The 27153-nt window shown below is 59.2% G+C and overlaps 1 protein-coding gene across 3 annotated transcripts in view; it reads right to left on the bottom strand.

The window, feature by feature from the left end:
• Positions 1-27153, bottom strand: part of ZNF609 (zinc finger protein 609) — a 48077-nt gene that overhangs the window by 13101 nt on the left and 7823 nt on the right. For 2 of the 3 annotated variants that reach the window (XM_032195134.1, XM_032195132.1), the window contains exon 2: positions 22556-23416. In XM_032195134.1, coding sequence (XP_032051025.1) covers positions 22556-23302 — 747 coding nt within the window. In that variant the 5' untranslated portion in view covers positions 23303-23416. The remainder of the gene's footprint in view (positions 1-22555; positions 23417-27153) is intronic. The other variant, XM_032195133.1, reaches the window with a different exon arrangement.

Genomic DNA, 27153 nt, shown 5'->3' with positions numbered 1-27153 from the left:
TGACTTTGGACCCAATGGCTCATTAGAAAAAAATTACAGGCTTCTGCTCAACTGGCAGGACAGGCCCAACGAGCAGCGGTCTCTCTGCGGTGCCCGTGAAAACCAACATCCTCCTCCTCCCACAGCTACCCCGTGACCATCCAGAGCCACACAGCCCCCTCCTCCACGCGCGCCTCGGCTCCGGATACCGAGTGCCTTGCACGCGGAGAGCTCGGAGAGCCAGCAGCACAGCACAGTGAGCGTGAGCGTGGCCAAAGCACAGCCGAGCTACGGGAATGACGGCGTTAGGAGAGGGAGGGCTGGCTCTGCTTCTGCTGCTGGGCCTTCAAGCCGAGCCACCCGCAGGCGGGCAGCACTTTGGGGCTGGCTGCCCCTCCCCTGCTCAGTCCCCTCTCTCACAAGGAGGTTTGCAATCTCAGTAAGACGCCGAGCAGCCTCAGAACAGAAGCAGGCTGAGGAAAATAATCAAATCATCAGCAAGCGCTGACCTGGGTTTCGGTTTCAGTCGGGGGATGATCTCTCTAGAGCATCCAGCCCTGCACCGAGAGATGTCTTCCGAAGCCTCTGCTGAGCTGAGCTGATCACAGCCCTGCAGAGGCCACGCTTGCTGGTCACCGAGGGGACACGGACACCCCCAGGGCCACGTCCAACCTCGCTGCTGCCTCTCCTTGGCCAACGTCGCCGAGCACAAAGTGCTCAGCCTGAACTGGCGCCAGCTGCCAGAATTACCTGTTCACACTCTCGGCCCCAGTGGAAGCTCACACCTTCCACCACCCTGCCCCAGGGTTTACACGCGGCCGCACTGCAGCTTCCTGCACCCCCAAAGCCTCTCCAAACCCTGGGGGATGCAGAGCACCCAAACAGGAGCAAAGGCGCTGCAGTGCCCGCGTGGCGGAGCGGATCGTGCCTGCCAGCAGGGGACACGAGCGTGGCCCTCTCGGACAGCGTGGAGGTCTTCAGGCTCTGGTGGATGTTTGCTCTTCCAGCCGTGTCCTCCTGCATCCGTCCTCTGCCTGCAGGGCTCATCAGGGCGCATCCAGCCCGTGAGGCATTAACAATGGCCCAGAGGTTTACAGCAGCAGTGGCTGGACCCCGCTCGCTCGCTCTGCGTGCCGGCAGCACCAGCTCCCCCAGGAGCCCTTCCCCGGGTCTCCAGCACAGCCCCTGAGGCCACCCGAGGGCCAGCTAGTCCTGCAGGAGGTTTTTGGCATAGAAAGCTCACCCACAGACAGCTCAGCCCCCCAAGCACGCCAAGCCCATCCTGTGCATCTCAGCGGATCCAGGGCATGAAAGATGCTTGAAGGAGGCAGCAGGCTCCTCTGGAGGGGGGCCAAGAAAGCAAACTGCTCCCGAACGCTGTGCTTTCCGAATCCGTGCGAGTTCCCCTGCAATGAAATACGCGGAGAGGAGCGGGGAAGGGATGCGTGGCTTCGGTGGAGCCCTCGCCCCCAGCACCCCGAGCCTGTGAGCAGCGGCCAGCTGCCTGCTTGTGCGTGCGGAGGAGAGGAAGGGCACCTGTGGGTTTTGAAACTGTTCAGCTTCCTTCCACTTTGCAACAGAAACCACAGTGCAGCACAGGAGCGTTTAATTACAGTTCCAGCTCTGCTAATTATCGCTTGGTCACATTTGTAATCTGCATTACGCCACAGCGCATAATAAGCAGCTCGCTGCGATCTCTCTAATAAGCGAGGAGGCTTTATGGGATTTCATATTTCACCCTGCACTGGAACAAACAGAGCCTCATTTATCAGCCATTGGGAAAAGGCAGCTTGCCTGCTCTTGCCCAGAGCTCGAGAGCAAAAAAGGCCCAGGGGCCGGGCAGGAGCAAAGCCCCCAGAGCTGGGGACACGTCCCAGGCAGGCGACAAACCTAAAAGCCAAGGCAGAGGAAGAAGCGGGCAGATCAACCCCCAGATTCCCCCCGCCACCACCCCCCCGCATGCCTCTTATCTCCCAGCGCCGCAGCTTTTCATCCTCCTGCTTTATGGAGGCGAGGAGATTCGCCTGCTCGAGGCTGGGGGCAGAGGCAGCACACGAGGGCTGATGTGGGGAAGGAGAGCAGCAGGCAGGCAGGCTCACCGTGGGAAATAACTGTGTGGCACGGGGGCCCCGGGTACCGTCGACCACCCTCACCCTCTGCCGTGCCATTCCCTATGGGGCCGGGTGCCAGGAGCTGCTGCTGTCCCTGCCACCTCCCCCAGGCAGCGAGCACGGGGCTGGGGAATGGAGCAGGCTCCTCAGAGCAAGCCCTGCGCTGCTGCGGCTTCCAGCACCCGACACACACACACCCCTGGGCAAATCCCTTGGTGATCCTGGGCCCGAGATCCCCTTTTGGCAGAAGGGGATTTCTTTCTCTTTCCTTGCAGGGTTGGTGCTAAGATTCGGGAGCGCAAACGCAGCCGGAGGGAGCTTGTTTGTCCTCCCACAAGAGTTCAAGCAGGACGATGTTTCCCATGCCGGCTCCGGCCGTCCACCCGCCCCAGCCGAAGCCTCGCTAATGAAAGGCCTTTGTGTTCCTCGCCGAGGCTTTCCCATCACGAGGAACGTGCTCTCACCGCCGCCGAGGACAGAGGTGGAACGCAGCCAAGCCCGGCGAGCGGCGGCCAGCACGATGGGAAAAAGCAGCTCCTGCCATCCCGCAGCCGCACGCCGCGGCCTCGTTGGCGTCCCTTGGCGTTAAGGGGACGCTGCGTCTCCAGGGCAGCCATCAGCTAACGGCAGAGAGAGGGGAGGGCACAAAAAAAATCAAACCACGGGGCTAGTTTTGGTGCCAACCTCTGAACCACCTTGCAGGGGAAAAGCAGGACTGGTATTTATCAATATTTTCATTCGCTCCCAGTAATCCAAGTCATCCAGGCACGAAAAGTGTGTTTCTGGGCACCGACAGCCAACAGATGCACCCAAAAAAAAAAACAGGAGAAGAGCAACCAGCGCTGCACCTCGGAGGGCAGAGGTGTCAGCAGCCGTGAGGTGTCGGCGTGCCGGCGGAGCTGCAGTGCCATGCACTCGGCAGCGAGCATCCCGCAGTGTGAGACTGCCTGGAAGGGTCCTGCAAAACCAGAGACAATAAGAGACAGCCAGTGCTGGGCACAAGCTGGGTGGCGAGGACCAGACGCGGAGCAGAATTGCTCCGGCGCAGAAGAGTTGCTTGAGGCTGCAGCCAACGCTTCCCACGTCCTCGCCAGGCTCAGCGCAGCGTTTGGGAGCGTCAGCGCTGTCGCTCCTGCCCTGCCCGGTCAGCACAGCCCCAGCAGCTCTGCTTTTTCCTATACAGCCTGGGAACAAGAGTTTCAAACTCCTTGAGGTGAGGTAACCATGGAGTAGATCCATCCCACAGGTGAGCACCTAAGGTTGGCACCTCCAAAGCTGAAGCCGCAGCACCTGAGGTGCCTCTGCCCCGTGCAGGTGACCTCGGCTTTCCAAGGATTTCCAAGAGGTCTTCTCCATCCTGACCCCCAAAGTTGGGTGTGCAGAGCATGAACCACTTGCAGAGCATCTTGGGGACGGGAGGAGCCGAACATCTTCATGGCAAGGAGCTGAGAGGTTCCTGTGGGCCATGTCCTGCACCCCAGTGCCACTGGCACAGCCCTGGGCGCAAGGACACAGCCGGGACCCCAACACTGCCACCCACTGCCCTTCCCTCCTGCCCACTGACATCAAGATGGGAAAAAAAAAAAAAAAAAAAAAAAAAAAAAAAAACAAAAAAACATGTTTTAGGAGAAATTTCCCCTTCCCCGTCCTGGAAAAAAGCCAGCTTCAAGCCTCACGTCAGACATTTTAATGCATAATTAAATGCTGTTTGGGTAGGAGATGAGGATTTTTCCAGCCCCTGCTGCTCAGCGTGCGGAGTCCTCCAAGGAGCGTTTCTTGGCCCAGGTTTCCCCCCTCCCCGGCCCGTCGCTGGGGGCTGCTGGGTCAAGTGCAGCATCGCCGGTGCCAGCCCTGAGCTGGGAGGGAGTCAGCAAGCCCAAAACCACAGGATTGGGTCTCTCAGGTTTCTTCCTGACGATAGCAAGGAGGCAACCAGCTCCCGCTGTCCTCAGGGATCACGGCACTGCCCCAGCTGCCCCCTGCCAGGAGGAGAGATTTGGGGTGGATGCCTGGGAAACCAGCAGCCCAGCAGGCTACCCAAGGAAAGCCACCGGGGCTCAGCTCCACGAGGACAGAGCCACGTGTGTCCTTGCAGCAGGGCTGGGAAATCGCTGCCTTTCGGGAGCAGCCCCCAGGTTTCATCGCCGCCCCCCCGCAGGCCTGCGCCGTGCTTTCTCTCCCCGTCACCGCTCTCCGCTGGGTAAATCCCTGCTCGAACACAGCCAGGCTTATCTCAGCACTTGCAGCATTTTGAGATCAAGAGGAGGCAGACACTGCAGAGCCACAGTCTTGCATGTTACTGCGCCTTCAATAAAGCCAGGAATAGCACCCAAGACAGACGTGCTGGCACCGAGTCACCTGCTCCAACCGTTTACGAGACTACCAGAGCTGCTCCAGCAAAAGAAAATGAAAAAAAAAAGGTGTCTTGGAGAGGAGAGAGGTGGCAAAGAGCAGCCACAGAGGGGACAGGTGACAGGAGCAGGAGGGAGGGAAGGAGCAGGCCGGGATGGCAGCCCCGTGGGGTGACAATGGGATTGGTGTCGGGCCAGCTGCTGCCAGCGACCCGTCTGCACAACGACAGGAGGAGCAGCAGGCTGGCCCCCTCCTTGAAATAGAGAAGCACCACGGCTCGCTCCTACACTGCAGGGTGGCTGCAGGAAGCTGGCAGGGCCGCCCGCTTGGCAGCTCCGCTTCTTTGGGTCACCCTTTTCGTTGTTTTTCCCCCCAGTTTTCCTACCTCAGTCTTGCGAGTCCAAACCTCGCTCGGCCCCAGCGCTTCGCACCATGGCACGGCCGCACAGGCAGCGTGCAAACTGGGAGTGTTAATAATTAAGTCGTTTCATTAATTAGTGATGCCCATCCAAGCACAAAGCCTTGCACAGCCCAAGCTCTTCTCCTTAGCAAGCCGCAGTGTCTCTAAGACTACCACGTCCTAGGAGCAGGCCATAGCTGGCAGCGGGATTTCTACGACTGCAGTATCTCTAAGACTACAAAATCCTAGAAATATTCCTAAGCATTTCTACTATTTCTAAGAAATATTCCTTAAAAGTATTTCTATGACTATAAAATCTTCAAAAATAGCTTGGCCAGATGCAGACCGGGCTGCAAAGCCTCAGAAGCAGGAGCTGGAGCGGCGAGAGCAGCTTGCAGGAGACCTGGGTGCAGGAGCAGCGGACGGGACTTTGCTCAGGACACCAACCCCTCCTCGCCTCTCCCAGCCCCGACTCGGTTTGGACACGGTGTCGGAGGAGGAGAATTTGATGGTTTTGTCCTGGTGGCTCCCGGGAGAGCAGCGATTGTGCTCAGCTCTGGACATCTCATTACCAAAGAGGATACGGATAAATTGGAGGAAGTTCCGAGAAGAGGACAAAAACAAGGAGGAGGCTGAAGGGATTGATTCGGAAGAGGCAATTAAAGAGCTAAAAATACGGAGAGCTCGGTTCAGTGACAGCTAACAGGGGACACGACCGTAATCGACAGCTCCGTGGGGAATGAAAACAAGCAGAAGGAGAGGAATGGCGCAGGGTGATGCAGAGGGTAAGAGCAAGGAGGACTGGGATGAATTAAGGACAGGAATGTTTAAGAAAGGCATTGGCCACAGCCTCCTGGCAGTGAAACTGTTCCTGAGCACACGAGTGCTTTCCAATGGGGAAAATCCTTCATCCTTCCCCGCTCTCCTCCTCCCCTCCCCGCATCCCTCCACGGCTGGACCAGGAGGTTCATAAACAAGCAGATACAGAAAAAATCCTTCATTCATCTCCTCGGCCTATCTACAAAGAGCAGTCAGCGAGCTGGAGTGTGTTCTGAGCAGCTCTCCTGGGCAAGAAACCCAGCTGCCTGCAGCTACCAGCGGCGCCGGGTACTTTAAGGTCTCGCGGACTCCTGGCTCCGAGGCAGGAGAAGCCAAGCTGTGCGCCCGGTGCTCAGGCGTGGAAAATCTGTTTGGGGCTGGGGTGGGAGGGAAGGAGATGAAACGAGCTCTCTGCAAAGGAGGATGCACCTCCGGAGGCACCGGCACAGCTCCCGGAGCAGCTCTGCCACCCGAGAGCTCTGCTCGGAGGGCACCCGGCCCGGCAGCACGCCAAGAAGTGCTGCGGCTCTCCATCCTGCCCAGGTCACCATGGATTTGGGGGAAATAAGCAAACCCATCTGCCAGGCGCTGCATTTGGAGTCGTGCTGGCACGTTGCATGCACAGCACAAGAGCATTGCACACGCCTGTTGTCGCTGGGTATTCGAGGCTCCTGAAGAGGCTCAATTCCAGGGCGAGAGAGACGTATTTCAGTGTGATAAGCGGCAAAGTCTACAAGGAGTTTCAGATCTATTTATCCCTCAGGCAAGAGGAGACATCTTCCTTCCATCTATTTAATATTAAAGAGCTATTTTGGTATGATTTTCACGTCCCAGTCCTTGCAGGCTGCACGTTTAGGAAGCTGCCCGCTTGGCTCTTATCTCTTCTTCTTTGTAGGTTTTGCTCGAGTTGCCAGGAGAGATGCTCGTGGTTTCTCGTCACAAAGCCAGCTCTGTCTGATGGCCTGATCGGGAGATTACAGGAGGGGAGCGAGCGAGAAATAAGCCAAATCCCATGATAGCCACGGATGGGGGCAACAAGAGGAGGACGGCACCACGCGCCCGTGCCAGGAGATGCCAAACACCTTCCCTTTGTTCTGCCTCTCTGTGCCACGAGTCCTGCGCCTCCCCCAGCTCCCCACATCCCAGCTTCCCAGCAACCTTTCCAAAACTGCCTGTCTTGGGAGCAGCCCGGCGCGTTTTGGGCACCTGTAAGAGCGCGGAGCAGCGCCGTGCCCCCCGTGGCAGGACGCTACGCTTGCAGCCGTGTTTCTCCTTGAGAGCCCTCGATGTAAAAATAGAAAAACATCTTCAAGTGGCCGCTTCATCAGCTCCTCTGGTCTGCAGCAAGGCAAAGAGCTCAGATCTGAAATCCAAATAAGCACAGGGACCCTGAGAAGCTCCACAGGGATGGGAGCGAGGGGATGCTGACACCGCCCAGATAAGCCCCAGGAAGCTTTTTGCCCTCCAACCGTGCATTTCTCAGCTTGTGCACGGAGAAACCCATCGCCAAATTTAAGCTAATGATTAATTGCTCTCCTTTGCCACGGAACGAAGCCCAACACTCGCTTTTAACAAGACAGAAGATGGTCGCCACCAAAAAAAATCCCATCCCAGGCCAGCAGCAGACACGCCGGCGCTCCTAAAACAAAGCAAAGACGCTGTCAGACAGAGCAGGCCCACTGCAAGCGATCCTAATGTGGCGAGAAAGAGCAGGATGATAAAAAAACAGGCATTTTTAGCACCAGACCCCTGCAGCCAGGGTGCTGCTGCCCTCGTTTCTCCACCGAGCGCTGCCTGGCAGAGAGCTGCTGTGCTCAGCCCGCACAGCACCAGCCCGTGCCTGGCACCGCACCCACAGCATCTGCTTCGGGCTGCTTCAGCCCAGTCCCAGCATCAGGGAGTAAACACCAAGGGCTCAGCACTGGCCTGGAGGCCATGGCCAGGCATTATTCTGTAAAGGGGAGGCCTTCCCGGACAGGGACCAGTCCTTACGAGTCCTTCCCGGACAGGGACCCTGCTGCCCCACAGCACCATGTCCCCACGCTCCTTGGGAACACATCCCCACGTCCCCCACACGCCCAGAATTCTTCATCTTTGGTTCCTAAACTGGGATCGTCTGCCAAGTCTGGGTTTCTGGGGTGTGGGGGAACCCAGAACACAAAACCAAGGTGACTGGGGCAGCACAGACCTCCCGGGAACGCCGCTGTCACCGCCTGTCACACATGGGTGCCGTGACCCTGCAGGAGAGGGTTCCCCATCAGCTACGGGACAGACCTCTGACTACCACAAGGGTTGGCCAACAGCACTGGATACCTCCACTTCGGCCTGAAGAAGCAAAAAAAAACATTTCTGTTCCCAGATCCCTGCAATAAACCCCTCTGAGCTCCAGCTACACCTGGAGAACACAGAGCGGGCGCATCTGTTCGCACTGACCTGCTCCTGCCTCGTACCTGAGGGAAGGAAGGATAATGCTTTAGCTGGGAAAAGCCGCACCAGGCGCAATAGGGACTGAGGGAGGGGGCCCCAGGCACCAGCTGTGAGCTCCAAGGCAAGGAGCAGAGGTTCAGGGCTGCCACGGACCTGAAGGCAGGGAGGGCGGCTGCTGCTCGAGGGATCAAACGCACGTGGAAGCGAAGCCTGCCAGGACAAGAACGGGAGACGAGGGGCGCAGCAGCACGGAGATCTGCTTCTCAGTCATGGAGACAAAAGACCAAACACCCGCGTTGGAAGGGCACCGTGTCGGAGAAGAAAGGGGACGGCTGACAGGTAACAGCGATGCTGCTGCACGGGGGGAGCCTGGCACAAGAACTCCAGGCGTACAGGGATGAAAGCCTCAGGGCAGGCTGCGGGAAGCTGGGATCACGATGGGGAGCCCCATTTCTGCCCCACCAGTGCAGCACAAAGAGGGGGGACCTGCCCAGGAGGCCAGCAAGCAGCGGTACCGGTGCCGCCTGGCTGAGGTGCTGCTCGGCCTCCTCCTTGCCCCGGCAGGCAGAGGAGAGCGAGGAGGGTGGATGTGAGCATGGAGGCTGCAGACACATCTTGTTTTAATTGCATCAGCAATCGCTCAGCAATTAACAGCAGGGAGGAGGAGGAGGAGGAGAAAGAAGAGGAGGAGGTGTAGGGCAGCAGACAGGAAGGGAGGCAGCAACCGACCCTTCCCCGTGTGACAAAGCTGTTGGTTCTCAAGAGCCACCACAAGCCCCTGGCTCAGGACAGATCCCCCACCACGGACAGGCAGGGACCAGAGCTCGAGCCTCCTGCCGACAGAGAGCAGGGCAGCCAGGAGGCCAGGAGCAAGTGGAACAGCACCAGGAGCTGTAACGGGGACAGAGCTGGGCTCTGCTGCATCTTTCAGCCACGAGGAGCAGGCACTGAAGGAGAAGCCCCAAGACAGCGGCACCGACAGCTGGAGCAGAAACCTCGGAGGCAACAGAATTGAGGGGGAGCTGCTGGTCTGCTCCACAGCCCCACCAGGCCCGGTGGCTCCCGCTGCTGTCGGAGCCCAGCGCTCGGTGATTTTTTGCTCTGTTCAGTGAGTGCCGGTGCCTGCCAGTGCTCGCAAAGCTCAGGGCCTGCCTGTGCCCCCGCCGAGCGGATCCGCCTGCAGTTCATCCAGCGACGTGAAATGGCTTTCAGCTCATTAACGAGCCTGCCGAGATCAAGGGGAGTCAGAGCTGCTCCATCCTCACCGGCTGGAAAGCGCCGCAAGTACGTACGCCTCCAGCCCAGCACCGGGATGTCGCATTTACAGCGCTCCCTTTGCTCCTTTCCCCCGCTTCCTCAAAGCCTGAGACACCCCAAAACTCGGCTCCGGCGATCCATCATCCAGCACGGGGGCAAGCTGAGTCCTTCCCAAGCACTGGGCCAGATCCCAAGTCCTCTGGCTCTCGTTAACAAACCTGCTGGCAGATCCAAAACCCCCTCTCCAGAGAGCTGGGCTTCAAATCCAGGAGGCGGAGAGGACAAAGCTGCTGCATGCTAGAGAGAGGCCGGGTCCTACCCAGCCCGGATGGGAGCAGAGGTTTCTCCCCTGCCTGCACCCACCAAGGAGACTCTTGCTGCATTGATCTCCCTGTTTCTAATGGGGGAAATGGCACAGCGACCTGTGTGCCACGCCGGGTCACCTATCGACAGGGGCCTCGCCTCCTCCTCGGGCGGGGAGCCAGGCCGATTACCCGTCATATGGTGCAAGACGCAGTGCCAACAGCCCGGCCGAGATCACCCAGCTTGTTTGCTATTAAAAAAAAAAAAAAAAAAAACAACTCGGATGCAGGCAAGCGGCTTTTGTTCAAGCCCTTGCTTGCCTGCGGAAGGTGAGCGAGCACATCAGCCTGTGCTAAAGCATGTAATGCCCGCAGGCTGCTCCTCCCTCGCACTCCTGGAAAGAGCGATGCAGAGCAGCAGGCAGGAGCGCTGCCAGCAGGGCAGCCCCCTCCCGGCTCGCCCCGGCACCGGCCCCGGGGCGCTGGCAGCCTCACGGCTCCGCCGGCTGCTCCCCGAATCCCAAATCCCGCTGTTGGTGAGGCCAAAGGGCTGGTGCTGGCGGTCGGCTCAGGCTCCTGGCACCAGCTGGATGGGAGTCGCTGAGAAAAACCATCTCGGTGTGCAGGGCACAAGCTTTCAGGGGTGCTAACGGCGTGTTAACCTCTCTGGCTCCCTTCTCGTCTACCGTGTGAAGCACACGATGCCATTTCGTACTCCTACGGGAGCATCAGAGCCTTTCCTCCCCTTGGGATCAGGAGTGGGAAAAGGTTCGTGGCGCTCCTTTGACAGCCCTAGAGAACAAGCACAATGCAAATCTTAGCACTTCGCAAGAGCATTTCATCCAGACTTGTAAGAGAGAAACTAAATTACGTGGAAGAGAAAGGCAGGAAATGATGGCAGTGAACTTCAGAAGTGCTCGGTGCTTTCTGTTCCCTCGGGTTCTGCCAAAGACCTCAGAGGATGCAGATTTTCTGAGGGTGGATGTTCAGAGCTCCCCCAAAACAGGGCACTCAAACAACCAAAGCACGCCCCTAACCATCTCTGAAAACCCGGCCCAGCACAGTGTGACCTGGTGTTCTGAAGGAATCCCTTGGCCTGAGAGGGATTCACCATCACTCGGAGTGAAACCTCCAAGTACAGATTTGTGGGTTGATGTACAGGGAGCCACCTTCTCCAGCCTGCAGCCCCCGAGCTGCGTTGTCCAGCCCCAGCAGAGCAGGAGCAACGCCCGCTCCACGAGGCTCCTCGAAGGGCTGAAGCCTCAGCTGCCCCGCATCTAAATAACAAATCTTCACCTGCGACTTCAAAGGCGGCGGCACGCCGGGAACCTGTCATTAGGTTATTAGGAACCTGAATTTTCACACCCAGGATCTATCACTGCAGGTCATGCCGACATCGAGCCGCCCACTGCACCGGGCTGCAGCCACGGGGAGGAGAAGCTCCGGTGCTGGCAGAAAATGGGAGCTCGAGGAGCTGGGAAGAGAAATAAAACCTTGGGTTTGCGAGCCAGGCTCTGTCCCAGCAGGGCTTGCGTGCTAGAAGTTTAAGAAGGGGTTTGTTTGCTGACAGCTTAAGGGATTTAAGGGCAGGATTAACCATGGCTTTGCTGATGAGAGAATCGGTGGCAAACTCGGAGCAACCCCATGCGCATGGGGAGAAGCTGGAGGAGGATGGGGAAAGGAGAGCAAAACCAGCAGGGACGGCCTGCTTTGTATGGTGAACTCGACGGGGAGCTGCTCTCCCCAGCGTCACCAGCCCAGAACATGCAGGGAAAGCCTAAGGACGACCAGCTGCAGGGCTTCACCTTCACAGGAGGGTGCTGGGACTGAGCCCGGCCAGTTGGGGAACCAAAGGTGCCCAGATGCTGTACGGGCAAAGCGTTTACAGCCAGATCAGCCTCACGTCCAGGAGGATATCGCAGAGAAAAGGCGGCAGGAGGCAGATCTGCTCCAGATCAGCCACACGCAGAGGAAGACACCACTGGAGAGGTTCCTCCTAGCACAAGATGTCCGTCACCGAGCCCGACGGGGGTTGGGAGCAGATGCGGATGGCTCGATGGGCTCGTCTGGAGGGCTGCAGCCCCGCGACGAGGCCGTGCTCCAGCTGGGAGCAGCTCATCCAGCCCCTGCCAGCCGCTCGGCAAACGAGCACGGTCCCCTTAAGGGCAAGCACCATCCAGGCGGATTTAGCTGGAAGAGGGTGGGGAGATCGCTGAGCTGGAAGCCACGGTCTGAATCTTATCTGCTGCTTTAATACCTATCAGTGGTGATACAGATTAAAGGATTAGGCGGGATTACCGAAGGCAACCCCCCTGGCACCAGGCAGCCGGGGTGCAGCACTCCCCTCCTGCACCCGCAGCCCTCCGGAGAGGAGCTGCGCCCCGAAAGCAGGACAAGGACGCTCTCCGTGAGCGACGGCAGCCCTGCAAACTCAGCCCACCCGCAGGGAGCAAGGCTGAGCTTCCCAGGAAGGAAAAGAAGGCTCGCCAGCTCTCACCAGGCCTGTTGCCCCTGCGGTTGCCCTACCAGCACAAGTTCAGCAAGTCTTCAGGGACCGCTGGCACCAACGCCAGGAGAAAGCATCTCGCCGTGCTCCACCCTGCTCCTTCCTACCCCAACCCCTCTTTTACCAACGCGTTTGTGCAGCCCTGGGAACCCGCCTGCTTAAAACCTGCCTTTTTTGTTGTTTTTTTTTTTTTCCTTGCTGCTCGGCACAGCTTTTAATTGGATCATTTCCCTGACCCAGTTCCCCACATGGCTGCACAAACCCTCGAGCAGCAGTGTGGGAGGACGTGGCCAGGACACCTCCCGCGACGCCCTGATGACCGCACAAGGACGCAGAAGAGCTCCCATGCCCAAGCCCAAGCTGAGCACGTGCTGGAAAGAGATTTCCCCTCGAGGCTCCCTACCTTCCAAGAGGTGCCTGCAGCCCGATGGCTTTCATGTGCGAGTTGGCTTTGGTGGGAGAGCCCACAGGTGGGGCAGGTGAAGAGGAGCGTGCCACCAAGCCAGCGTGCCTCCCTTAGCGGTGAGTCCCACAGCAACCACCCCCAGCTCTCGTGGCACTGCCGCTCCGAGGGGCTTTGCAAATGAGACACCAAAGGTGGAACCGTGTCCGCGTGCTTCCTCCGCGGGGACAGCTGCAGGAAGCAGAGCAGGTCGCAAACAGAGGGAACAGAACACAAGTGAGTGACACAACACTGAGATTTTGATTTTAGTCTAGAAAAAACAAGCAGCGTTTGCCCCCCAGTCCCCGGGAAGGCACGAGCTGCAGAAGCTGCACCGGGTGCGACCGCCTGCCAACAGCAATAAATCCGGGGCTGGAGCCGCGCTGCAGCCCGCCGCCAGGACGGATCCATCAGCCCCTCCAAATTCTTGGCCCCAACCAAACAGCGGCTCCCTCCGGAGCTCGGAGGGCCTCCTCTGGGTTAGCAGCACAATTATTTATGGAATCGAGGCGCTCAGAGTTGGTCACAGCTTTAATCCCCCGCAGCGTCATCTCCAACAACTCCCGGCTGCGCTCGCGCTTCGCTCCCGCTCCCTCCGGTGCCGCCATCCTTTTAAACGAAGCGCAGCGGTGGCGAGCTCGAGGCCGGGAGGGGAACTGCTCCCTGAAACGTGACGGCCGCTGGTGTTGGCACCGGGAAGCCCAGGTGCCCAACACAAACCCCACGGCGTGACGGGATGCGCACGCCCAGCCCAACCGATGTGGTGGCCATCAGGAGAGGCAGAGCGCGTCCCCAGGCCTGGGCTGGAGCCCTGCAAGTCAGGAGAGCGCGGAGCTCCCTCCGGTAAATCCCCCAACGCACACGGCTTCATGCATTTTTGCTGCATTCTGGTATTTCGGAAGAATTTTGCTTCACGGCCGCGCTGCTCTGGAGCACACACACGTAGCTCCTCGTCACCGCGCCGTAGTTGTCAAACAAAGCCTCAGCATACGGACGGGTGACTTTTTGTGCAAACGCTGCCAGAAGGAACATGACCAAGGAGGCTGCTGCGCTCAGCTCAGCTCTGAGCTTCCCAGGTGCCGAGAGCCAACCGCTCGGCTCCGGTACCGCACCAACCTGCTTCTCAGATGGCTCCTGCAGGTATCCGTGTCGCGTTGCCACCGCTGCCTCCTCGGCACCTCAACGCTCCGCCAGCTCTCGGGCTGGGTGCAGGATCCGACGTTGTCCTGGTGGAGCAGTTTGGTCCCCACCAGCCTGCCCACGTGCGCTCGGGTCCCTCCTCGCCAGGAGCCAGCCGTGAGCCCCCGAAGCTTCGCTGGCCGCTCTGCCATCACCTCGCCAGGCAGGTGACAAACTCGGATGCGCTCGCAGAGCAGTCAGAGTCCTGCAGCCCCCAGCGGGAGCACTCGGGGGCTTCCTCCGGCTGTTCGTCATGCCCACACGCCACGGGTTTTACAAGAGAAAGCCCTGAGAGCGGCACTTTGTCTCAGGCAAAGATTATTTTTGGCAGGTTTATCAGAACGGCTCTCACTCCCTTAACCTCTTCTTGGATGAAAGCAGATTTAGAAGAAGAGCCCAGATGTTGGAGTATCAATAAAACACAAAGCAGCAGTACAATGCAGCCTTGGAAAGCTCGCTATAAATAAACAACTCTGGGGGGGGGGTTGCTCTCATAAACCAAATCTACACGCTCACCTCACCTGGAGCTGGAAATAAAAGTTGCCTTGGGTTGCCCATCTGCCGGACACATGCACAAAAATGCTCCTGCAGCTCCCTTTCCCCTCGCTGGTCAAGCAACTCGTACTGCTCCATGGATTTTCAATCAAATTTCCCAAAATAAAGATTTGCAGGAGAGTCAAAGCCCCAGATGAGTAACTCGAGCCACGAGAACACCGTGATAGGGTCACCACCAGTTCTCAGTCAGGTCTGGAGGGCTGAGACAAGTCTCCCATCGCAGCAGCAGCTTTGTCCGAGCAGGGGGACAGCTCTTCTGGTGCTGGGCTGGCTGCAGACCCCACAGCTCACTGCTGGAAGCTCTCCTCTGTTGGCCATCCACGGATGCTCTGGACCTCACACCAGCATTCCCCAGTCCCACCAGCATTTACCACTGCTACCAAAAGCTTCTCGAAGAAACCCAACCATCTCACACTACTGCCCGGATCTGCATGGCCACTGAGGCAGTTATTACTGTAAATCAAGCCATCCTCTCCTCCCAAGCTGGTGCTGGACACCTCCAGCAGATCTGGGATGCCTTTCATCAGCTGACAGCAAGCCTCCAGCGCCGGGAACAAAGCTCACTTCTTGGTCCCCTCTCCCAGCGTGCGGGGAGCAGAAGTGCTAAATGATCTGCTCTCACAGCCCAGGAGAAACCCAACCCGGCCGCAGCCCCCATTTTCACCCTTTCCATTCATCAGCAGTCTCAGCACGAAGCAGGGTTGTCAGAAGATTTCTTGGATTTCCTTAAATTCTTCTGCCAAGTTCTGATTAAAATCCTCCTAAGTGGTTTTCTCTTTATTCGATTTCCTAGAACTGAGCAGCGAGGCAGTCCTGATAGCGGCGCTGAGTGCCGGCGTTAATAGCCACCGACGCGGCCGGGCCACCTCAGACTCCCACGCAGGCTCGTTAGGATCAATGGCAAATTGAAAGTGATTCTCTTCGCATCTCCCCTATCAGGCCATCAGCTCCCAGAGGAGACAGGGTTTTAACAGCCCTGCTTGTGCCATGCTCGAAGTGCTCTGTCTCACGTAGCACCTCCGGGTACCTCTCCAGTGCTGCGTTTGGGAAGCTTTGACCAGGGATGAGGGCTCCCGAAGGGTATGGGTCTCGCTGCCCAGGAAGGGCCAGCTCCACCGAAATCCCACACGCTCTGCTCGGCGCTGGTGGCTTCGGAACAGATCTCCCTGCCGGCGCTGAGCCCTGCCAAGCTGAACTCTCGTTACGTGCCATCAGGTTTGGAGCCCGTGCCAAACCACGGCCCGCCTTGCCCAGAAAATCTGGCTGCTTTGGTGGGCCGCAGGCTGAGGCGCTTGGGCTCCTGCCCAGGCACCAGGCACCTGCGAGCCCGGTCGCGCTCGTTCGTGCTGCCGAAGGCTGGAGACGCGAGGGACACCGTGAAGGGGCGGCCGAGGGAAGCCCCTTCCCCGGGGGTCTCCGACCCGAGGGCTCGCGCAGGCCTGAAGGCAGAGCAGCAGGAAGCCCGAGGCAGCCTCAAACAGGAAAAAACAGAAGGGAGGCTGCGAGGCCCTCGCTGCGGAGACCTGCTGCCTGCTGCCTGCGACACGGCTCCACCAGGAGTGACCCCAGCTGACCAGGCACATTTCAGGGTGGTTTCATGCACGCAGCCTTTGTGTGCTTTTTTTTTTTAATGCAAGATCCGACCTCGCCAGGGGCCGTGGCTCTTCCCCCCCCAGGTCTGCAGTTACCAAATGCTCTGCTTGTGGCTGTAGGGTCTTGAAGGAAAGGCTGCTTTCCTTCAAAGGGACATTCACAGCCCTTCCTGCAGAGGCTCAGCCCCTCCAGCTCCCTTCACCCTTGTACACAAAGTGGAGTATTAATAGCCGGCCTGGAAGACCATAAAACACTAAATACCTAAAGGGTTCCTGTGCCTTGAAATGTTAATGCTAAGCAAAAAAAAAAAAAAAAAAAAAGAAGCCTTCCTGTTAGCAAATGGCTCGGGTCTGTGATATATATACACGCTGGCCTTCCTCCCCTGCAAGCCACAGAACAGCAAACAGCACGCCAAGCGCCGCATCGCCGCGCTGCTCACAAGGCGCCCCATAGATGCTCCCGGCTCCCCGGCCGGGCCAGGCTGGCTTCGCCAGCTCTTGCTGATGACTTCGTTACCACCTCAAAGATCCCGCTGGCTCCTCGCCATCCTCCCCTTACAGGATCCTTTTCAGCCTTCAAAAGAGGTTTCCCGGCCTCGCCCCGGAGCTTTCCTCTTCTTTCAAGCCTACCTCCCAGCTCGGCTGTGCTGCCCCTGCTCCCTCGGTCTCGCCAAGGTCACCTCATCTGTGCCGGAGGAGATGCAGGAGCGGGGAGGGCAGGGAGGGCTCCCACGCTGCCAGGCTGGCTGGAAATACTCGCTCAGAGCCGGTACGGCCGCGTTAGCTGCATCCCTCGGCGTGCCCAGCACAGGACGGCACTGCTCCATCACCGCCCCATGTGCAGGTCTCCGTGCTGGGCCAGCCGGCGTGTGGTTCTGCCCCATCTAAGCCGTCCAGCCATCCGAAGGATGAGGGGGGCTGCTCCCAGCACACGGGCAGCGAACCGGCACCCGAACGACTGGAGGTAGGGACGGGGCGAGAGGGGATGCGGGGAAGAGCGCTCATTTGCATAGCACCTGGGAAAAATCACATCGCATTTACATGGCTAATTGGGGGAGCGAGCTTCCTGGAATGAAATTGCTTTCTGGCTTGGGGTGGGAAAAAGAAAAAAATAAAATAAAAAGAAGAAAAATAAAATAAAAAAAACACCGCCATTTGTAGCTGTAATTGCACTCTCTCCACCTGCAGCACCTGCCAGCCTGCCGGCTCCCAGCACGCATCCCGCTGCGTTTGGGGCAGACTGAGGCGGGGAGAGGGAGGCAGCGGCTCCACGTTCACCCCCAGGACGCAGGAGGGGCAGCTGAGAGCAGCAGGGACTCCTCTGGGATGCAAACTGCCTCGGAGCTGCATCGCATCCCACCCCTCTGAAGGGGTGGGCAATGTGAGGACCTCCTCCTGCTTGCTCTGCCCGCTCCCCGTGCGATTCACAGCAGTGCGTTTGCAGGGACCCCGAGCGCACAAGAGACAGGCAATATTTTAAGATCAATCTAGACAATTAACGACTTTTAAACCAACTTCAGTGTCAAGAGCAGGGGAAACATCATCAGATAGGAGCATGCGCTGTTACCACACCATGTGAAAAAGCTTTGTGGTTAGCTCCATCCTGCGAAGGGACATCCACAGCGCACCAGGACGGACCCGTGACTGTTTTGGTTGGCTCGGATCTCGCGGTGACCTCTGGCTCACGGCCATGAGGTCGGCCACAGGTTTGCCCGGCTGCCCAACGAGGATGTTCCGAAGCCACCCGGCCGTGGCCCCGCGCTCACCGGTGAGGTATCGGGAACGCAGAGCCACCACGGCGTGGGGAATGAATGGCACCAAGGACACTGCGCTCGCAGGAAACCCGGAGAAGGTGGCTGGTGCTCCGTGAGGCAGCCTTAAAAAGCGAAGGGAGGGTGTAGGCAGAGCGCCGTGCTCCGCGGCCCTTCCCAGCGGCCTCCCCGTCTGCCAGGTGGAGGAGCAGATTTGCTCATTAGCGGATTATTCCTGGCACACTCCCCTTGCATCAGCTCCCCGGAAGGGCTGCGAGAGCAGCTCGCCGGTTTTGAAGCCTTCAGGGTTGCGAAGTGCTGGAGACGCCAGCGAATCTTCCTTTAAAGAAATCTCGCTCAGCCAGATAAATGGTGCTGTGTAGCAGGGGTCATTAGGCTAATAAGCAGCCACCGCCAGCCTGGAAGCAAAGCAACAAACACAAGAGAATCCACCAAAGCCAGTTAGCCTCAAAATCTGACCCATCTCAAGCAGTTACCATCTGCTAAGGAGTCTCCTTTGGAGGAGAAACCGGGCACATGAGTCAGCAGGATAGGTCACACGCTGGCCTTTTCATCCACAGCTGGGGAGCCGCGAAGCGCGCAACGGAGCGGGCTGACGGCTTTTCTGAGCCGGGGAAGCGGCGTGCACCCAGTGCAAACCCCTCCACCTCCTTCAACCTCCTCACTCCCACGTTGGCATTCTGCCCTTGTGCCTTCCCAGCTCCTCCAGTGTGGCCGTGCTTCGTGCCACCGTGGCCTCGATGGGGAGCCGCCAGTCCTTGTCTCCAGAGCGCCATGGATGTGCACCACGATGGGGCTGTGCTTTGAGGTGAGCCCCTAGAGCTGTTCAGTCAGCTATGGCAACGCAAACAGGTCATGCATGGACCTCGGCGCCTTGCCTCGTCCTTCCTTCTCACTGCTAACGCGGGGAAATCCAACGGGAGGAGATGAAGATTTCCCCTGCCTGCACTACGGAATCTTACGAGGTGGGATCAGCCAAAACTCCCAGCCTGCTACATCTAGCAGCTTTAAAAAAAAATAAAAAAAAACGCACACATATAAATAACCTCTCAGTAGGAGCCAAAACTCAAAGACTAACCCCATGGTTTTAAGTGAACAAGTCCAATTTCCTCCTTTGTAGCTCTTGACACATGTTGGCTGCGTGCCCCCTCCTCGCCTTGTTCCTGCAGCAGAAGGCTCTGCACTGCAGGTCAGGGGACGATAAGGAAATGAGCAGTGTAATTTCCAAGGCCTCCAAACGCAGCCCTGTCAGCAGCTCCGGAGGCGGCTTACTCAAGCATGGCTGGAGAAAGGAAACCGCAGCGAGAGGAGCCGGCAGCTGCTGCCGCGCGCTCCCCGCCGCCTCCCGGGCGCCCTTGGCTCGGCCTCGGCCGGGGCTGCCAAAGCCGCTGCAGCTGCAGCTCCCTGAAGGAGCCGGGGCGAGGGTGGGGAGCGCTGCGAAGAGGCGAGCCCACGACGGGCACTGCCCAACACACACGGGTCAAAATCTCAAGCGCACAGCCAAGCACGAGGCCGGGGAAGCGCACGACGCCGCTCCCAAGGGTACCCTCTGCATCCTCAGTGCGATGGGAGTCGCCGTCAGAGCGGCCTGGGTCTCGCCAAAGCCTCGCACGGCACAGCAGGGAGCTCGGAGGGCTTTGCAGGTTAGGGCAGAGAAGCTGCTTGAATCATTTGGTATCGGAGCAAAGGATCTGCCCATGGAGGGGTAAATATTGAGGCCAATACACGGTGTGCAGACAACAAAGCTGGAAGCTATGAGTGATGTGAATATGCCACGCTGCTTTACCTGTGCCATCAGCAGCCAGCCAAGAAGAGGGCAAAAGCAAGAAGCTGGCGATGGCTGACACCGTGGCAGACAGAGCTGCTCGCACCAGCGGGATGAAGTGAGGCAGCAGCACACGATTAAGGGCCACGTGCAACGCGCTGCTCCCACGATCACGTTGGGTCCAAGCCCACAGCAGTCTCAGAGCATCCGTCTCTGTGAGATGCAAAGCTGGAAGAAAATGCAGTGCCCAAAGTAAAGAAACGTCTCTACGTGGAGGGGAAAGGCAGGGTGAAAACGCCCCGGTGGCTTCTGACCAAAATGCCCAGACCCACCCCCTGTGCTGCCCCAAAGCGCAGCGCACGTGAGGCAGTGAGGGTTTTCTGAAGGGCCGCGTCTCCAGCGGCTTCTGTTTGCCTTTTCCTCGTTTGCAGCAGCGTCACATCTGGACACTCGTCAGCAAAAACGCCCTCCTCCTGCTGAACAACCTCTCAATCAAAACAAAGCCAGAGCAGCAGCCAAGAGCTGGGAGGCTCTTTTGTTCAGTGCTTGACATCCCCTGGCCGGCCAGCACCGCCGTGCTCCCCCAAAATGCCGTGCTGCCCCCCAAAAAATGCCGTGCCCCAGCACCAGCAAGCCCAGGCACTGGTCCACACACACCAGAGATGGGTGAAGCAGCACAAGGCTCCCTGCGAGCATTAAGCTCCCGATCCTGCCCCCACAAACATATCTGGGGAGGAGCAGCGCCTGCAGCGCTCATGCCCAAGCTAGAGGAGGGCACGCAGGAGGCCAGGATGCGGCCAAGGGCACACACCTAAAAAAAGGGTGTTGGGGCTGTCGGTGCCGGGCGCAGCATGGCAGCTTCACCCCGGGCAGCAGCAACCACAGCAGACATCTGGTGACAGCGGCAAACATCTCCTGCTCGCTTCACTGCCGCGACGCACAGATGTGAGAGGATGTCGGAAAACCAAAGCAAGGCGCTCTTCTACACCCAGCAAGGACTCAAGGGCTGCAACACCCTGCCGGGAGGTATTTAAAGAGCACAAAAGAGGAAGGAGGGGCAAACGGCGATCTGCCTGTGGCACCAAAGCACCTTGTCAAGGAAAAATACTCGCTGAGAGAGCTCGACTCCAGCCGGGAAGGCACAGCGAAAGCTCCCGGCCCCTCTTCTTCGCTCCCCGGGCGGAAAGCGGCCTCCCCGCCACGCGCCGCAGCCCAGACAGAAGCGGGCGCAGGGCAGGGTGAAGCGGAGGCCAGGTTGCCGGAGCCCAAAGGTTGGGCTGAGTCACGGCGTGACCGTTCCTGTTTCGCTCTGAGCGAGTTTCTCGCTTCCCAGCGGGGTTTGCCTCGGGGTGGGCAGGAAGCCGTCTCCCGCAGCCGGCACACACCTCCGCCTGCTCTCCAGACCTCGTGTGCCGTTGTAGATGGGTACTGGCAGCTTTCCCCCCCAGCCCAAACCCCACAGACCTTCCTCCAGACCCAGGCTGTTTACACGGGGCTCAGCCCCCCCAGGCCGTGCCTGCCCCTACATGGTTTTGCCCGACTCAGCATGGGTACAGCAGCACGGGCGGCCTCGCGGTGCAGCTGGATGATGTCTGCTCCCTGTCTTCACAACCCCTACCTCACCTCGGCACTTCTCCCCGCAGGTAGGGCTTCTGCAGCTGAATCGGTGACAGAAAGACGGTTTGAACCGCAAAATGCAGACAAGGCAGCGCGGGGTAGGACCGAAGGTGCAGCCAGCAGCAGATGGCTGCTCGGGAGCGGAGCAGCCAAGCACGCTGTGACACCTCCCAGGCTCCAGCCCCCCTCGGGGTCTCCTCAAGCCAAAGATGTTGCCCCAAACAAGCGCCCAAAGCACTGCTCCTCCACAAAACCACCCGGGCGCATAGAGCACCGCTAAACGTTCGGCACCCGCAGCTTTTTGCAGCCTTTCAAAGCCATCACACGGAAGAGCATCTGCTCCTCTTCCCGGAATCATTCACCCCGCTTCTGCTGCTGGGAAGCACACGGAAACAAGGCGCCTTCCCCACGCCACTCCTTCATTTTACAAGCTTCAGCCGACTGCCCCAGGAATCTCCTTCCCTGACACACTCAGTAGCTTCTCACCCCATGACCCGTCATCCCCAGCCTTTGCTCCAGATTTTCATGCTCTACACTGTGCTTTCTGTGTGTTGTTTTTTTTTGCAGATATCTCCCCAGCATCTTGCTGATCTCAGCAACTCTCCCAAATCTGCTGAGTGCGGCCCATCCTTGCGTGCACCAATCCCTTCCTGGTGCCCAAAATCCCCCCGTCACACCCAGCGAGCACGCGCAGGACCCTTTGGGAGCAGGCCAACACCACCCCACATGCCTGCCAGCCACGGCTCCCTCACTCGCCACCTGCACTGACAAGAAAATCGCTCCGTGGGCACACTGGGACCGCTCGGATTCAGGGGCACGGTGACACCGCGCGTGCGATCAGCACAAATGAGCTCTTGTAGGCACAAACACACAGATGGGCATACCTGAGAGTACCCAAAGTGCTGCTTGGACAGACAGACAGACACGAGACCAGGGCACGCTCCACCAGCAGGAGCTGCAGAGCTCCTGGAAGAGCAGAGGGCGTCCGTAGGCTGCTCCTGCCCAGACGCAGCGCCAGCTCAGCATCGCCGCCGCACATTAGCAGAGGAGCGACACGGAGCAACCACCCACGGCAGCACGGTGGCCCCAGGCTGATTGTCACCGCGAGTGGGACAAAGCCCACGTACCAACAGCAGGCCAAGCAAGGCGGCTCCCGTCAGCCCCGCACCTTGTGCTTGCTCGCACGCCCACGCAGAGCCCGCGTTTACCAACAGGCGAAGGTCTCCTCTGCAAACGAGGCAACTGGAGAGAAACACATTCCTCGGGGAGCTCCAGCAGGAGAGGTGAGGCCGCTGGGAAGCGGAGCGTGGCAGCCAGCAGGCTGGAGACCCGCAGTGCCCCGCTCTGCTGGAGGTGGCACGGGAGCAGGGCGTCACCCTCCCGTCTGCCCCGGCTCCTCCTGCAGAGCTGCAGGGACCGGGGGTCTCACGGGTGCTCGGCACCGCCGCCGCCTCCACCCGCAGCCCGGCCCCTTCCTTACCTTCTCCGATTTGACCTTTTTCAGCTGCCGGCACTCGCCTTCCCCGTCCTCCAGCTCCGACTTAACTCCCAAGGGATTGAGCGCCGCTCCCGTGTCAATAGCTATACTCCCAAGCTGCTCGGCAGCAGCAGGCTCCGTTCCCTGGCCACCATCGTACTGTCCCACCCGCACCGCCAGGGCCAGGGGCTGCAGCACACCAGGCTCCTTCTCCGACGGAGCCCCCGCACCCTCACTCCTTTCCTTCTTGCTTTTGGATGAACCACCCTCCTTGTCCTTCTTGGAGCCGGCCACGCTGCGAGATGCCTTGGCCGACTTCTCCGAGCCCTTGGGGGTGACGGCAGGCACCAAGCCACCAGAGTTCGCGCCGTCCCCAGAGCGTCCTTGAGCCTCCTTCTTGCCGCCAGCTCCCTCACCGGGGGTGAACAAGGAGGTCCCCGGGGTTGGCTTGCCACTGTCCTTGCCACTCTTGCTCCTTTTCGACTTGGATTTGCCCTCCTTGCCCTGCGGGCCTGGCACTGGGCTCACAAACTTGATGTTATCAGGCAGGGTCGCCACCGCGTTGGGTGCCGGCAGCCCCACCTCCTTGGAGCCCGACATTTCCAATTTCTGCTGATCCTTCTCCAAATCAGCGTCCAGATCAATGATGAGATTCCCTACGCCAATGTCCCATTCATCCCCGCTGTCGTACGTCTCTACCGGGTTCGCATCGATTCCTTTCCCTCCGGAAGCTCCGCTGCTCAAGGACATCTTAGAGTTAACGGCCCCTCACGGTTCAAGGCTCTTCCCTGCCTCCACGGCGCGGCTGCACCTACGTCCTTGGGCTGCCAGCGGTCGGGGTCTGCCCAGGTGACGGCATCGCTGCTGAAAGGGAGAGCAGAGAGAAGAGTTACAGGAGAAGAGCATGGCAGGCACTCCGGGCAGGGAGATGCACCACGGGCAGCGTGCAGGCAGGGGACCGGGGCCGAGCTGTCCCCGCAGCAGGTCCCCTCCAGGCCACCAGCGTCACTTTGCATCCCCGGTTACCCAAATCCCGCGTCAGGCCCAGCCAAACCTCCGCCGCCAGGCAGCAGGCTCCCTCCCTCCGCGTCCCCTCCTCGCTGTCCCTGCAGCAGGAGCCATCTGGCAGCGGTCCCTCGATCAATACGAGGCCCTGGCAGGTCACAGCTCCCGGCTCCAACAAGACATTACTCACACATTCCCCGCTCGCCATTTCCCTCTGAATTATTGAGCGCTCCCCGCGCGCTGCCCCTGGGATGGAGGATTGATTCCTCTCCTGCCAATGCCACCCACGGCCAGGGGCTGCTGGGGGGGGACTCCTCCCTGCTGCCAGGGACGAGGTTTAGTGCCTTGGTGGCAAATAAATCCCAGCCCCGGGGCACCTGCGACACGACTGACGCTTGGAAGCATGAGAGCCGTCACCGAAGGCCAAATCGCAGAGGAAAGCGCCGGCTTCCCAGCTCACGTGCCCCAAGGTGGGACAGCAAGAGGTGGCACCGTGCTTCAGGGCCCTGCTCCGAATTATCTGGCTCCAAATGAGGGGGAAGGCCGGGCTGGGCCACGCGGGTACCTGGTTTTTAAACAGCGCAGGGCCAGCTCCCAAGGCACTGCACAGCGACACCGACACGTCTCTGGAGGCGGTGGGGGGGCGAGGAGAACAAAAAAGCAAAGCCACACGCGAGGTGGGAAAGCACCGAAGTCCCTCACTGCAATGAACTGGTGGCAATTACATTTACGAGACGTAATTAACACATGAAACGGCCTCTTCCCAGCAGCTCCCCGGCCCCAGTCTCCAGATCTCGGAAGAAATCCTTGACCACCCATTTGGACGAAGCTCCTCTCCAGCGCCATCGTCCTTCCCCTTCCCGCCGCGCTCGCGGCCTGCTCCTGCTAGTATTTACGAGCAGCACTTCAAAAAACAGGTGACTTAAAGAGAAACGAGAAAAAAAACACGCACGCACACACAAATTTCTTCAAACCCCAGCAGGCAGGAGCCTGGAAAGCAGCTTCATGGTGCGTTTCCAGAGATGCAAACACTGTAAAAATGCCAAGGATTCTTTCATCAGACAGGCTGCCGCAGCCAGACCATTTTCCATCTGCTCCCCACAGCATCCCCAGCTCTGCACAGCTAATAATCCACTCTCTGACAGGTCATTACGGAGATTTTTAACCCCAGGAGCCAGGGGCTAGCATGCAAGCTGAAAATGAAAAGCACTGACCTCTCGTTTCAGCGGCAGGGAAAGTGCCGAATCAGGAGATCACTTTGTGCATCGGTGTCGCTAACGGCTTGCCAAAGCCACCCCACGCATTTCTCTCGCCTTCCTCTTCCTCCTCCTCCTCCTCTCCCGGAGCCCTGACTCACCAGCATCCCCAGAGCCCCTCTCCCCAGCCGAGCTCTCCAAATCACCGCCAGGCCAAGGAAGGCCACGGCTCCTCGGGAGCACGGCACGGCCTCCCTCTGCGCCGTGGCACCCACAGCGATTCCTTCGGCCGGAGGGGTAAAGGATGAGGAGCCAGGCGGCCCAGAGTTTGAGCCGGCAGCGGTCCCTTCCCCAGGCACACAGGGCTCGGGGACGTGGGACGATGGCCGAAGGGGCAGAGATTTGGCCCCGCAGCCTCCAGCAGGCAACGTGCAGTCTGCTGGGCCCAGAGTCACCCACTGCCCGTGAACGAAGGGATACGCCGTGGCCAAGTATTAGTTTTGTCCAGAAAATAAGAGGAGCGGATGAGGAGGACTTAGGTCTGAAGCTACCCAAACAGCAGCAGCGTCTGGTTCCTCCCACAACAAAAGGAACGAGCCCACGAGTCCAGTGGAGAGCCGGGCACCACCGAAGGTTTAGCAAACAGGAGGAGAAAGCGTCCACCCAACGCAGGAGGCGGCAGAAGGGAGCCCGAGCCCTGCCGGGGCAGGGAAGGGAACCGCAAACAGGACGAACAAGAACGGGCTGGGGCTGCAGCGGGGAAGGAGAGGCGCGTCGTGCCGCGAGCGCTGCAGGAGCCAGCCTCCAGCCCGGCAGAGAGACCAGGGATCCGCGCCTTCTGGCCTTGGGTTTGAAGGCTACGACCCCAGAATGAGATTTGGGTTGGTGGCTCCCTCGCAAGCCAGCCTGCATACGTGGGTCCCAAGCATCTCCCACAGCTCCCCCAAATGCCGGGTGCTGCTCAGGTGCTCCCCGCTCTCCTCCGCAAACCCCGGCGTCTCACGGAACAGACCGGAGGGATTGATCCAGCCATAAACGTGGCCTTCCCTTTACCTCCTGCCATCGCAGGATTGATCCCCGCACAACATGAAAAGCATGTGCTCACTTGTTGGCCTGGAGACCTGCCAGCAAAGCGTTTTAAGAGCAGTCCTGGAGCACAGATCCGACAAGGAGACAGCTTTCTGCTTGGGAATGCTGCACACACACAGCACCAGACATGAATAATTCAGCTCCATTAGGTGCCGAGACCTCTACAATCCACATCTCCGCACTGGGAAGGAGCCAGCGTATTAGAGACAAACCTGAAAGTTCACTTTCGGAGCTAGCAGCCAACTGCAAACACACCTAGAGAAAGCTATTCAAACAGAGCCAGGCAGCACTTCAAAAAGCACCAAGCCGAGAGCTGGGAAACCGCACAAGCCCCGGCTCTTTGTGCTGAAATACGCGCGGGATGCTCCGAGCCCGGCTCGCCGCCGCGCTACCAGAGGCCAGGAAACCAGGCTGGGGATCGGCTGCAAGCCCAACGGGGGCGAGGGGCAGGAGAAAGCGCTTCTCCTGGCGACAAGGCAGCCAGCCCACGCGTAGCAAGGCTGTCTCATACCCATGTGCTCCAGCCCGCAGCGCTCCAGGACCAGCCTCTGGTGGCTTCCAGACATGACTGACTGCAATTTTCACCCTGATTAACTTTCAGGAATGCCCGCGAGAAGGAGCGGCAAAAGAGGACGGAAAAAGCTCCTGGATGCGGCGCTTCCCCCGGCTGGGAGCGGAGGGCTCCGGCGCGCCGGTCTCGCGGGCATCCATCCCCGGGGAGGCGCGGGGCGATGCGGGAGCGTGGTCCCTCCGTGCCACGAGGCCTTTCCTCCCGCCGCCCCTCGCTGGCAGCCAGCCTGCAGCTTTCCCCATACGCCGCCTCAACACCAGATCCCTTTTTGTTTCCTTTTACGACTAAAGCAAACTCCGAGGGGACGCGCCTCCCTTTCCAGGGCCGCCGCGCTCTCTCCCCGCTCGCCTCCTACCGCCGCGTTCGTAATCCCCCAGCTGGGCTTGTTTGGGTTGGATTTTTGTTAAGTAACTCCCGTGTCTTTTCTGCAGATTTCTTTTTAAGATGTTCCTTTTCTCCCCGCCCCCTCTCTCTAGAGATGGGGGAGAAAAAAAAATAAAAAGAGAGAAAAAAAAAAAAAGAAGAGAAATGTTGAATGAGAGCCAGCTGGCACGCACAAGAGGAGACGGAGAAATCTGCACAAAGGAGCTTCCTCACTCACTTGCTGCTTTCAGCTCCAGAAATCCGGCAGGGGAGGAGGGTTTGCTCTCCCCCGTGCATCAGTCAAGCCGAAGCAGACAAAGGAGATTTACCATGACACCCTCCAGAACTGCCACCCGACAGGGGCAGGGTTCCTCGAT

This window comes from Aythya fuligula, chromosome 11 (assembly GCF_009819795.1).
Source record: "Aythya fuligula isolate bAytFul2 chromosome 11, bAytFul2.pri, whole genome shotgun sequence".
Classification (NCBI taxonomy): Eukaryota; Metazoa; Chordata; class Aves; order Anseriformes; family Anatidae; genus Aythya; species Aythya fuligula.
This window is presented reverse-complemented; position numbering and strand designations above follow the sequence as displayed.